This window comes from Rhinoraja longicauda, chromosome 11 (genome assembly GCF_053455715.1).
Source record: "Rhinoraja longicauda isolate Sanriku21f chromosome 11, sRhiLon1.1, whole genome shotgun sequence".
In the NCBI taxonomy this organism is placed as follows: Eukaryota; Metazoa; Chordata; class Chondrichthyes; order Rajiformes; family Arhynchobatidae; genus Rhinoraja; species Rhinoraja longicauda.
Window position 1 is genome coordinate 5,363,071 of NC_135963.1, and position 14,468 is coordinate 5,377,538.

Here is a 14,468-nt window from a genome sequence, read left to right on the forward strand (position 1 = left end):
AGTTCAACCTCTGGATACAATCAAAGATTGTGACAACATTGTATTGTTTTCAGGACGTGTCTTTTACAACATGTCCAGTGCTGATTTTTGAATTGTTCTTCCTTTATTCATGCCCTTCAGTTATTCCACGTCATCATTCATAAACTTAAGATAGGGTTTTCCCCTTCCCCCTCAACCCTTGCCTTCAATAATCTGAATTGATGCAATCAAAACTGAACTTTAGTGACATCCAAAGCGATAGTCTCCACAGAGATGGTGTAATACGCATTACAGCAGACACCTTTGGGCGTGGCAAGAGGAAGGAGGAATGTAAAAACGTGCTGACATAAAATTTGCAGAATCAGACTCATCACACTCAACCTCTCCATAAATCTGCAGTGATGTCACTGGGATACCCGAAGAGCTGAACGGTGGATCATAAAATTTGCATAACGTACATTGGAACTTTGACCAACATTTGACTACACCAGTCTTTGCAGATTTAGAATATTGCTTTTGAGCTGCAGAAACATTATTACAGGTAATCTATCTCACAACAGATTATGTGTATTAATATAAAGTAGACACAAAGTGCTGGAGTAACTCAGCGGGTCAGGCAACATCTCTGGAGAAAAAGGATGGGTGACGTTTCAGGTTGAAACCCGGCTCACCTGCGGTCCATTTGTCTTTGTGTTTTTGTTGGTTTTTTTTGTCTTAATTGTAGTTGTGATGTGGTGTTTTTGTGTTTGTGTACTATGTGTGTATGTGGGGGGGAGGGGGGGAACTGTAAAATTGTAAATATGTGTCCCTTCCGAACGGAGACCCGACCTTTGTGTTCTGGGTGTTGTCTCCGTTCCTGCTGCGGCCTACCATCGGCCCAACTCCTGGAGCTGTCGGCCTCCAGGGCTCTGGTTCGCAGAGCCCGCGGATCGGACTTACCATCACCGGAGCCGGCCGTCTTCGGAGGCTGCGGGAGCGGCTGCGACTCGCCTTAGGCTCGGGCCGCGTGGATGCCGACATCGGGAGCTCCGGCAGCGGCAGCGGGTTCGCCCGCCCCGGATCGCGGGGCTTGGGTCGAGGACATTTCACCGTCCAGCGCGGCCTAAGATATGCCGCGGGATATTTCTCTGTTGGGCGGGGGCTTCAATGTCGGGAGCCACGACCGCCCCGACGTGCAGCAACAGCAACAGCGGCAGCGTGTTCGCCCGCCCCGGATCGGACTTATCATCGGCGGAGCCGGCCGTCTTCGGAGGCTGCGGGAGCGGCTGCGACTCGCCTTGGGCTTGGCCCGCTGTGGACCGTCCGGTGCGGCCTACAACCACAACAACCTGACTGCGGGCGAGGACAGCAGGAGAAGGGAAAGACATTGTGGCCTTCCATCACAGTGAGGAGAGGACTGGAGGAGACTCACTGTGATGGATGTTTCTTTGATGGATGTTTCTTTTTTTGTGTGTTTTTGGGGTTGGGTAATTTGAATGCCTATTTAATGCTTTTATTGTTGGACTGTGTTTTTGGGGTTGTGTAATTTGAATGCCTATTTAATGCTTTTATTGTTGGACTGTGTTTTGGGGTTTTTTTGGGGTTGTGTAATTTTAATGCTTATTTAATGCTTTTATTGTTGGACTGTGGGTGACTGAATTTCGTCCAATATTGGATGACAAATAAAGCTATCTTGAATCTTGAATCTTGAGGGGGGAGGGGAAATAAACTCCAGGTGAGAAAAGGCCAGAGCAAATCAGGTTCGGCAACAGATGACCTCGGGAAGGGTGGAGCCCATAATGGCTCATTGTTGGCTGGGGAAGGTGTGAAAACAAGAGGCAAACAGTGGAACTCCTACCAGTTACCTATTCACCTAGAGTTCACCAGAGATGCTGCCTGACCCTCTGAGTTACTCCAGCATTTTGTGTCTGCCTTCAAAGGGAAGAATTCTCCAAGAGGTTCCTGATCTCACATCCCACCTTTGAGCTTTAGTTTTGCCTCCTCACTCTGGGTTAACCCCACCAAAGTTTCTAATCATCTGTAAATGACTCAAGAATATAACTGAAACTACTGAATTATTGCCATCCAAACTCAAGTCAAGGCACTTTTTGTTTTTGTTGCCATCTTGACTGTTGTCAGTAAGTATAACAATAACAAACATTAAGAGATGGAAAAAAACAAGTATTGATCAAGCGTGCAGGAAAGAACTGCAGAAGCTGGTTTAAATTGAAGACAGACACAAAATGCTGGAGTAACTCAGAGGAACGGGCAGCATCGCTGGAGAGAAGGAATGGGAGATGTTTCGGGTCGACCTGAAGTGTCATCCATTCATTCCTTCTCTCCAGAGATGCTGCCTGTCTTGCTGAGTTACTCCAGCATTTTGTGTCTGTCGTCAAGTATTGATCAAGAACAGGCAAGACTGGAAAAGACACCTAGAATGGAAGTCTCCATTATTAAACATATCATCTTGACTGAGAAATAGTGAACACTATGCAACCTAGATCTGACATCCCCTTTGAAGTCTCGTTTTCACACCTTACCCTTCCTTATCTCTGTGTCTCCCTCCCCCTTGACTCATTCTGAAGAAGGGTGTCGACCCGAAACGTCACCCATTCCTTCTATCCAGAAATGCTGGCAGTTACTCCAGCATTGTGTGCCTATTTTCAACCTAAAGCTGTGCTTTAAGCGTATGAACCTCATTCGAGTCAAACTATGCATTTAGTCAAGTTCCAACCCGTTCTCATTCAGCCAAATTCTATTTAAAAATTATGATTGAATCTTCAAGAAGATTCAAGGGAATGCAAAACAATTAAGTGCAAACGATCTAATTTAAATGTGGCTCCAAAGGAAAGTTTTACCCAATTTCAAGCACGCTGATGCACTAAATAACCCAGGTCTGCAAGCTCAGACATGCAAACATTTTCATCCAGTTATATACTGGGGATAATGTCTGCTACTATGCCAATTAAACAAAAACAAACTAAAAGCATGTTTACATTCAAAACAAGATGGCAGTTGAGTATGTAGTCTTCACAATTTGTAATCCTAACAAGTCCTTTATGTTATGCCACGCTTGGCAAGGTACCATACTGTAAATAATCCCATTGTTAGAAAACAATTCTACACTTAATTCACAAATAGAGGTCATGCGCAAGATAGGCTTTAAAGAGCACATTAATTTAATTAGAGCACTGGGAACTTGAAAGGAGGATCAGTTAACCAGCTGTCGGCCCCAACAGATTTACGATTATACACCTGAATTAAGGACATTGTCCAGAATCTTCCTGCAAATTGGAGCACGGCCCCAACAACTTAGCTCAGGACAGGTTCATAGATGATGGGCTGGCTTCATCTCTCTTTCCACTTAGGGCGGCACAGTGGCGTAACGGTAGAGTTACTGCCATAGCGCCGGAGGCTCAGGTTCGATCCTGACTTTGGGTGCTGTCAGAATGTTCGCCTTGTTTTCCGCAGGTGCTGCGGTTTCCTCCCATGGTCCAAAAGCATTGAGGTTTGAGCGTTAATCGGCTTCCGTAAAGTTTCCCTTGTGTGTAGGATAGTGTTAGTGTACGGGGATCCCTGGTCGACGCGGACTCAGTGGGCTGAAGGGCCTGTTTCCGCCCTGTATCGCTAAATCACTAAGGAACATCAGGAGGAAACAGCAGTTTCCAGTCTCAGTGTCATTTACAGTGCAGGGAAATCTGCAAATACATGGGGAAGAATGGGGACTGTCTCAGCTATGGTCTATAGATGACTGCAGAAGTGCAGATGCTGGTTTACAAAAATAGACAAAGTTCCGGAGCAACTCCGCTGGTCAGGCTACATCAGGCCCATCAAGTCTAATCCGCCATTCAATCATGGCTGATCTATCTCTCCCTCCTAACCCCATTGTCCTGCCTTCTCCCCATAACCCCAGACATTTCTTCAATGATGCCATCTCGTCAGAAATTCACAAAGTTAGGGAAAGAGTCAAGCAAACTCCATAATCAGCTACAGTAGATTTTCTACTGCAAATACTCACATCCAGATTTTTGAATTAAAACAAAAAAAGTAAACGAATTGACAGAATTATTGGCTGAATGTGCCAATCAAATTACAGATCCAAGCAGGATGTGAGATACACCCACGGTCTGTTCTTCATCAGTATCGTGTCATAGAGAAATGCAGGATGTGCGTGTGGCAGTATCCTCAGAGGGATTGTGACTAAATAACTCGGGGACATTTTTAAGGAGTAACAATTATCAATTTCCTATTTCAAGAGGTCAAACCAATAGGAACAAATTTGTAGATTGACACTTTTTGCAAAGCTCTGAACAGGTGATATAGTTCCTTGCAAGCCTAGTTATTGCTGTAAAATGGAGACCCGAGGAACTGCAGACACTGGTTTACAAAACAAAATGCTGGAGTAACTCAGCAGGTCAGGCAGCATCTGTGGAAGACATGGATAGGCGATGCTTCAGGTCGGGACCATTACTCAGACTGGCCCACTGAGTTGAGTTTAGTTTATCATCACGTGTATCGAGGTACAGTGAAAAGCTTTGTGCTGCGCGCTAACCAGCCAGCAGAAAGACTATACATGATTGCAATCGCCAGATACATGATAAAGGGAACAACGTATAGTGCAAGATTACTCTGGCAATTTGCGGTGTTGGTTACAATATGTGGGAAATATACCAACTAACTTACAAACACAAAGTGCCAAAAAACAAGAAAGTAAGTGTCAGGCTTATGCTGACCAGAAATGTAACTTATGAATCAGTCCGAAGGGTCCCGACTTGAAACGTCATCTATCCATATTTTCCTGCCTGACCCACTGAATTTCGCCAGCACTCCGTGTCCTTTTTTGTAAACCAGCATGAACAGTTCCTTGTTTCTACTATAAACTAAGTCACTAAATTATCTTCTGACATGGGTGCAAGTCAAATAGCTTTTATTGTCAAATGTACAAGTACACTGAGGTGCAGGTACATTGGAAATCTTGCTTACGTCAACATCACAGACACGGACAACCAACGTACAAAAACAAATAATACATAAATTACATATAAATTCTAAAAATCAGCGAAAAGAAAATGACTGGGAAAAACAAGACACCAGCCCAAAACACAATTAGAAAACCAGTCCATTGCAGTACAAGACGTGGGCTTGGTGATGTAGGTAGGATTAGGATTGACACAATCCTAGTGCAAAGGTAGGATTAGGATTGGCACATGTAGGAAATTAGTGGGCGGCATGTTGGCACAGTGGTAGAGTTGCTGCCTCACAGTGCCAGAGACCCTGGTTCAATCCTGAATACGGGTGTTGTCTATACGCAGTTTGTATGTTCCCCTATGATCGCGTAAGTTTTCTCCGGTTGCTCCGACACTCCAAACAGTTTGGTTTGTAGGTTAATTGGCTTTGGTGAAAACTGTAATTGTCGCTAATGTGTAGGATAGTGCTAGTGTACAGGGATTGCTGTCGGCCCGGGCTCGATGGGCAACATAGACTGTTTGAGCAGTATCTCAAACTAAAACTAAACTAACTGTTCCTGAACCTGGTGGCGTGGGCTTCTGTACCTCCTGCCCGATGATAACAAGAAGATAGTGGGGATCCTCAACAATAGATGCCGCCTTCTTCAGGCAGAAGCTCATGTCTTCAACAGTGCTTTCAACAGTGGGGCGGGCTATACCCGTGACAGACTGGGCTGAGTCCACCACTCCCTGCAACCATTTGCATTCCTCTATGTTAGAATTGCCAGACCAGGCCATGATGCAACCAGTCAAGATATATTCTACAGTGCATCCAAGGTAGATTGTTACTGAGTATCCAGGGACATTAGTTTAGTTTAGAAATACAGCTTTGGCCCTCCGAGTCCACACCGACCAGCGATCCCCGCAAACTAACACTATCCTACACACTATGGACAACTTTACATTTCTTACCGAAGCCAATTAACCGACAAACCTGTATGTCTTTGGAATGTGGGAGGAAACCGGAGCACCTAGGAGAAAATCCACACAGGTCACAGGGAGAATGTACAAACTCCGTACAGACAGCACCTGTAGTCAGGATTGAACCAGGGTCTTTGGCGCTATAGGGCAGCAACTCTATCGCTGTGCCACAGAGCTGCCCTGCTGAATCTCTTTAAATGACTAAGAAATTAGTGTGCCTCCTTTGTGATTATATGGAGGTCTGAGATATCAACGCCCAGGAATTTCAACCTGGGAATGACAAATACAGCAATAAGTAAACAGTGAGTGTAGAACCACGGAATGATTCAAAGATTATGGTGCAATCTGAAACAAAAAATATCCAAAGTCCATAATAAAAATAACCAAAAGTGTAGGAAAGAACTGCAGATGGGAGACACAAAATGCTGGAGTAACTCAGGACAGGCAGCATCTCTGGAGAGAAGGAATGGGTGACGTTTCGGGTCGAGAGCCTTCTTCAGTCTGAAGGTCTCGACCCGAAACGTCACCAATTCCTATTCTCCAGTGAGTTGCTCCTGCTCTCTGAGTTACCCAAACTGCGTAGGTTTCTCTGATAATGCAGTAATCACACCATTGAATGCTCTCTTTCAGTGATAAATTGTTAATTGTGTCAACCATTACTTGTCTTAAATTATCCCCTTTCAAATCTCCATCAAATACAATTCCAAGCATCACATTCAATAACAACCAGTAAATATAGTGCAGTGTGCGGGAGTATTGTACTGTCAAAAGGTACCAACTTACTTCTAAGATTTTTAAACCGAGGACCTGCCTACCCCCCTCATGTACAATGTCTGCGAAGAACAAGGTCATTGATCCATAGAGTCCTTGTCAAAATCTACATATCATTATCACACTGCTGTTTATGGAGTTTGCTACATGGAGTGTGGCTACTGTATTTCTGTAAACAGCAGTCATTACACTCCGATTGCACCGAAGTATCTAATGCCTTGAAAAGGACATTTAATATGGTTTTCTTTTGTAAGTCACTTTTGAATTTTATTTCAGCGACCATTTAGGTACTTTCAAGTTGTGAATTATTTTGTGAATCAGCCGACCACAACCAGAGAGCAGTGCTGAACTACTATCTACCTCTTTGGTGACCCTCGGACTATCCTTGATCGGACTTTGCTGGCTTCACCTTGCAAAAAACGTTATTCCCTTATCATATCTCGATACACAGTTAATGGCGCAATTGTAATCATGTATTGTCTTTCCACTCACTGGTCAGCACGCAACAAAGGCTTTTCACTGTCCCTCAGTACACGTGACAATAAACTAAACTGGACTGAATACTGAAGTTGCAGTTGGGCGAGATGGTGGCTAGGCCACACGGAGTATTAGAGTCTGAAGAGCCTGTTTCCGTATGACTCTAAACTAGAGGTTCAATCCCATGAAATAAATACCAGGAGGCTGTGGCAGTACCTGAATACCAACATGGGCCACAAACCATATTCAGGCCTGTTTCTATGTTCTATAACTATATCTCTATAGCTCTAAATAGATGAAAAAAAGAACAGATTAGATTAAATACTGGAGTTTAGTATAGTTTATTTAGAGAAAAAGCGCTGAAACAGGCCCTTCAGCCCACACCGACCAGCAATCCCTGCATATTAACACTATCCTACACACACTAGGGACAATTTTACATTTATTCTAATGCAATTAAGCTATAAACCTGTACGTCTTTGGAGCATGGGAGCAAACTGCAGATCTCTGAGAAAACCCACGCAGGTCACGGGGAGAACGTACAAACCCCGTACAGACAGCACCTGTAGTCAGGATCGAACCGGGGGTCTCTGGCGCTGTAAGCCAGCAACTCTACCGCTGAGCCACTGTGCTGCATCGCCGCTGGAGATGCAGGGATTGACTAAACTCTCACAACACCCTATTCCATGCGATCTAATTTTAATGGAATCATTTGTGGCATCTTTTCAAAGGTCTTATGCAAGTCCAAGTATCTCACATCTACCAGTTTTTCAGACTGAAGGGTCCGGACCCAAAACGTCACCCATCCATGTGCTCCATAGATGCTGCCTGACCCACTGAGTTACTCCAGCATTTTGTGTTCTACCTGTCGAGGGTGATGGAGGAGGCCCTGCAGCAGCCTGGGGCTCGACTGGACCGGGCGATAGATACATGATTCCCTTATCATGCATCTATACACTGTAAATGGCTCAACTGTATAATCATGTATTGTCGTTCTGCTGACTGGATAGCACGCAACAAAGGATTTTCACTGTACCTCGGTCATTAGACGTGGCAGTAAGTAAGCTAAACTAAGTGACTGCTGGGGGTGAAAATCAATGGGGGCCAATGGGAAGGGGCAAGGAGGGGGGCCAATGGGAAGGGGCAAGGAGGTGGGCCTATTGGAAGAGGGGGGGCCGAGAGGAGAGGCCCAATGGGAAGTGGGGAGCGGGCATGAGGGGGCCAATGGGACGGGGTCTTAAGTTCATAAGTGATAAAAAGGAGCCTCCCTCGCCATTCAATCAAGGCTAATCTATCTCTCCATCTCAACCCCATTCTCCTGCCCTCTCCCCATAACCCCTGACACCCGCACTAATCAAGAATCTGTCAACCTTCACCTTAGAAAATACTCAATGACTTGGTCTTGGCTCCCATGAGAGACTGCAGACGGGTCTCGTCCACCCATTCCTTCTCTCCAGAGATAGACAATAGACAATAGACAATAGGTGCAGGAGTAGGCCATTCAGCCCTTCGAGCCAGCACCGCCACTCTCAATCAGTACCCCGTTCCTGCCTTCTCCCCATACCCCCTAACTCCGCTATCCCGCTGAATTACTCCAGCATTTTGTGTTTACCTTCATCTTGGTCTCTACAGCAAATTCCACAGATTCACCTTCCTCGAAAGAAATTCTTCCTCATCTCAGTTCTGAGGTACTTCCGTTTATTTTGAAACTATGGCCTCTGGTACTAAACTCTCCCACTCGTGGAAACACCCTCTCCACATCCATTCTTTTCAGGCCTTTCACTGTTTGATGACGGGGTGAGTGTTGAGTGGGATGAGATGATTGGGGGGGTGGGAGCCGTGGGAATGAGGGGGGGGGGGTAACAGGAAGCACAAATGAATGAATACTTTACTCAGTGATTCTTTGCTTGCTCACCCAAGGGTGGGATGAGGGACAGAAATTGTGGGGGGGGGGGGTTGAGGGGATGATGTTCATCAGTTCTTGGAGCAGAATTATGCCATTCGGCCCATCGAGTCTACTCCGCCATTCAATCATGGATGGCTGACTCTCTCTCCCTCCTAACCTCATTCTCCTGCCTTCTCCCCACAACCCCCTGACTAACCCCCTACTAAACCATGAATCTTTGCCTTTGAAACTTGTCTCCGCAGCCTTGTGTGGCCATGAATTCCACGGATTGATTCACCCCCCCCTCTGTAAAGAAATTCAATCCTCATCTCCTTTTTAAAAGGTGCGTCCTTTAATTCTGAGGCTGTGCCCTTCCTCTGGTGCTAGAGTGGAAGAGTCCTCATGCCTTCACCCTATGGAGCCCCCACCCTCTCACCTCACCCCACCCCACCCACCCACATCCCCACCCCACCCACCCACCTACCCACACCACACTCACCCACACACACCCCCACCCCACTCACCCACCCACACCCCACTCACCCACCCACACCCCCACACCACTCCACTCATTCACTCACCCACCCACACCCCACTCACCCACCCACCCCCACCCCACTCACCCACCCATACCCCCACCCCACTCACTCACCCACCCACACCCCACTCACTCACCCACCCACACCGCCACCCCACTCACACACCCACCCACCCCTCACACACCCACCCCACTCACACACCCACCCCACTCACACACCCACCCCACTCACACACCCACCCCACTCACACCCCCACCCCACTCACACACCCACACCCCACCCCACTCACACCCCACTCACACACACCCCCACCCCACTCACCCACCCATACCCCCACCCCACTCACCCACCCATACCCCACTCACCCACCCACACCCCCCCCCACTCACACACCCACCCACCCATACCCTCACCCCCACCCCACTCACTCACCCACCCATACCCCACTCACCCACCCATACCCCACTCACCCACCCATACCCCCACCCACACTCCAGTCACACACCCACCCATACCCTCACCCTCACCCCCACCCCACTCACTCACTCACCCACCCATACCCCACTCACCCACCCATACCCCACTCACTCACTCACTCACCCACCCATACCCCCACCCACACCCCCACCCCATTCACACACCCACCCATACACCCACCCACCCATACCCCACTCACTCACCCACCCACCCACCCATACCCCCTGCACTGGGCCGGCCGGCCAGCCAGTCAGGGCGGGGAGAGCGGTGGCTTTACCTCGTCGGCGGGGATGGCGAACACCTCCGCGATCTTGGCGTAGAGCTCTCGGACGTTGGCGAAGCCCTCGATGCGGCCGGTGGGGCTGCCGTGCGCCAGCTGCGTGTGGAAGACCAGCTTGGGGCGGGCGGGCGGCGGCGGGAGCCCCCCGGCCACGTCGCCGGGTGAAGCCCGGCCGCCTCTGCCGCCTCCACCAATCCTCCAGCCCGGCCCCCCTTCGTTCTCCACCAAGGTGCTGCTGTCCCGCGACCTGTGCTTCCACTTGGCCTTCAGGCCGAGCGGCATCTTTCGCTTCACTTCACTTCACTCACTCACCGCCTGCCTGCCTGCCTTCTTTCCTTCCCGCCCCTCAATGATGGCGATGGCGGCAGAGCCGGAGCCTCCCTCGGCCGTTACCGACGCCTCAGGGAACGACGCGCAGGCGCACATTGCCCCCTCTCCTCCTCCCTCCCCACCCGCGCTCACTCGGTGACCGCAAGGGGCGGGGCTCGCGGCCGCACGCGCATCTCCCTCCTCCCCCACCGCTGGATGACCTTACTGGGGCTTACTGGCGCGCATGCGTAAACGCATCTCCCCTCCCCCCTCCAAGTTCCCCCTCCCCCCCCCTCCAAGTTCCCCCTCCCCCCCTCCAAGTTCCCCCTCCCCCCCCTTCCCCCCCCTCCCCCCTCCGTTCCCCCTCCCCCCTCCAAGTTCCCCCTCCCCCCCCTCCAAGTTCCCCCTCCCCCCCCTCCAAGTTCCCCCCTCCCCCCCCCCTCCAAGTTCCCCCTCCCCCCCTCCAAGTTCCCCCTCCCTCTCCAAGTTCCCCCTCCCTCCCCCCCCTCTCCCTCCCCCCTCCCTCCCCCCCTCTCCCTCCCCCCCTCTCCCTCCCCCTCCAAGTTCCCCCTCCCTCCCCTCCAAGTTCCCCCTCCCCTCCTCCAAGTTCCCCCTCCCTCCCCCCTCCCCCTCTCCCCCATCCCTCCTCCCCCCCTAAATCAGTACCCCGTTCCTGCTTTATCCCCATATCCCTTGATTGCGTGAGCCCTAAGAGCTAAATCTAACTAGATCTTGAAAACATCCCGTGAATTGGCCTCCAGTGTTTTCTGTGGCAGAGAATTCCACAGAATCACAACTCTCTGGGTGAAAACGTTTTTCCTTATCTCAGTCCTAAATTACCTACCCCTTATTCTTAAACTGTGACCCCTGGTTCTGGACTCAAATGGGGAACATTTTTCCTGCGTCTAACCTGTCTAATCCTCTAAGAATATTATATGTTTCTATAAGATCCACTCTCATACCTCTAAATTGCAGCGAATACAAATGTAGTAGACAGACACAAAATGCTGGAGGAACTCAGCGGGACAGGCAACATCTGTGGAGAGAAGGAATGGGTGACGTTTCTAGGCCGAGACCCTAAACATCACCCATTCCTTCTCTCCAGAGATGCTGCCTGTTCTGCTGAGTTACTCCAGCATTTTGTGTAGGAAAATAACTGCAGATGCTGGTACAAATCGAAGGTATTACAAAATGCTGGAGTAACTCAGCAGTTCAGGCAGCATCTCGAAGGGCCGAATGGCCTCCTCCTGCACCTATTTTCTATGTATCTCGGGAGAGAATCCTTGCTATCCTTGCGAGCAAAGCACCAAGGCAAATTCCTTGTATGTATGCATACTCAGCTAATAAAATGTATTCTATTCAATTCATAGATCAGGGTTACTTGAATGGAGAATGGATTGTGACAAGTCTCCCCAGTCACTGGGTGGAGCCTCAATGGGACACGCAGGTGCTGTTTCACCGACTGTTGGATGCCCTCAAGGGGCGGGGCTTAAGTTGGACGATCTCAAGGGGCGGGGCACTGTCACGCAGGCGCAGTCATCGCTCAGAACACTCGGGGAACATGCACCTTGAGGCAGCGCAGGCGCAGTTCATCAACCGTGTGTCAGTCTGCACTGACGTCATGGCTTGGGCGCTCTCACCTGAGGCGCGGCAACAGGTAACAGGGGTTGAGTGAAACTGGCGTGGAGTCAGTTACGTACACAAGGGCGTCTCTGTTCCCTCTGCTGTTTACACATTGACAGAACACAGGAACTTATTTTTAGCAATCGCTGAATTAGTCAGGACAGTTTCGACCTACCAATAAGTTCATAAGTGATAGGAGCAGAATTAGGCCATTCGGCCCGTCAAGTCTACTCCGTCAATCAATCGTGGCTGATCTATCTCTCCCTCCTAACCCCATTCTCCTGCCTTCTCCCCATAACCTCTGACACCCGTACTACTCAGGAATCTATCTATGCCTTACAAATATCCATTGACTTGGCCTCCACAGTGAATTCCACAGATTCACCACCCCCTGACTAAAGAAATTCCCCTTAATTTCCTTCCTGTAGGAACGTCCTTTAATTCTGAGGCTGTGACCTCTGGTCCTAGACTCGCCCACTAGTGGAAACATCCTCTCCACATCCACCCTGTCCAAGCCTTTCAATGAATGCTTCAGCGCAAGGAATTGCAGATGTTAACAATGAAAGCTGTTGAGCATTTAATTTTTTTAAACATGTTTAACTACTGAAGTATGTGGGGAAATACAGGAAAATGTTTATACAGATTTCCTTTCGTTTTCTTTTCTAAACTTCAAGGATACACAATTGTGCTACTTTCTTATCAGTCACAGATTTTCATTTTTTCAGGATGTGGGCATTGTTGGCAAGCCTAGCTATTCTTGTCCCCCTGAACTGTCCTTGAGAACACTGTCATCTTTTTGAACAGCTGTAACCTTTGAGGGAAGATGCTTCCACAATGCTGATTAGTAGAATGTTAGTCACAAAAACCTGGAGTAACTCAGCAGGTCAGGCAGCATCTTAGGAGAAAAGGAATAGGTGGCATTTCGGGCCCTTCCCCACACTGTTGCAGTATTTAGATCCAGCAACAAATAAATACCTTATTATGGCAGACTTTAGAATATAAAGACTATTAGTTTATTGTTGTCTTGTGTACCAAGGTACACTGAAAAGCTGAAGATAGACACCAAATGCTGGAGTAACTCAGCGGGACAGGCAGCATCTCTGGGGAGAAATGGGTGATGTTTCGGGTCGAGACCCTCCTTCAGTCCAAGTTACTCCAGCATTTTGTGTCTACGGTTTAAACCAGCATCTGCAGTTCCTTCCTACAGTGAAAAGCTTTTGTTCGCTTGCTATCCAGGCAAAGACTATACAGGAATACAATCAAGCCGTTCACAGATGACCTAAAATGTAAGTGGTAGACACAAGGAACTGCAGATGTTGGTTTACAAAAAATGACACAAAATGCTGGAGTAGCTCAGCAGGTCCGGCAGCACCTCTGGAGAACATGGATAGGTGACGCCTGAAGAAGGGTCCCAACCCAAGCGTCACTTGTCCATTGAAACTGCAGTGCTGGAGTGAAACTGGCATCTTTTGGTCCCTCTGTGGTTTACAGTTTGACACATTTTAACTTGTTTTTAGCTTCTAACAATCTCTGACGGCAAGATAAATTAATATTTAGTGGCACGGTGACGTGGCGGTAGAACTACCGCCTCACAGCGCCAGAGACCCGGGTGCGCTCCTGACCGCGGGTGCTGTCTGTACGGAGTTTGTAACATTCTCCGCATGACCTGCGTGGGTTTTCTCCGGGATCTTCGATTTCCTCCCGCACTCCAAGGACGTGCAGGTTGGTAGGTTAATTGGCTTCAGTAAAGATTGTAAATTATCCCTAGTGTGCAGGATAGTGATGGTGTGCGGGGATCGCTGGTCAGTGCAGACTTGGTGAGCTGAAGGGCCTGTTTCCATGCTGTATCTCTAAACTTAAACTATCTGTTGCCTACACACGATCCATATCCCTCCACTCACTGCTTATCTATGTGCTTACCAAAAGCCATATCGTATCTGCCTCCACCACCAACCCCAGCAGTACATTCCAGACACTCAAGTGCATTCAAGGTACCTTATCTTATCTGAATTGATATTGCATTTTACCAATTAGGGAGTCAGAACATGCTGAGCAAAGTGCCATTAAAATTGTGCAACACGGAAGCTGGCATTTTGAAAGAACAATTCAATGACTTCCCGAAAGTAGACACCAAATGCTGGAGCAACTCAGCGGGACAGGCAGCATCTCTGGAGAGAAGGAATGGGTGACCATTCGGGTTGAGATCCTTCTTTCTGTCCTGC

At 48.5% G+C, this 14,468-nt stretch overlaps 1 protein-coding gene across 1 annotated transcript in view; it reads right to left on the reverse strand.

The window, feature by feature from the left end:
• Positions 1-10,708, reverse strand: part of gipc2 (GIPC PDZ domain containing family, member 2) — a 51,692-nt gene extending 40,984 nt beyond the window's left edge. The window contains exon 1 of the mRNA XM_078408145.1: positions 10,312-10,708. Coding sequence (XP_078264271.1) covers positions 10,312-10,596 — 285 coding nt within the window. The 5' untranslated portion in view covers positions 10,597-10,708. The remainder of the gene's footprint in view (positions 1-10,311) is intronic.
• Positions 10,709-14,468: the final 3,760 nt, after the last annotated feature.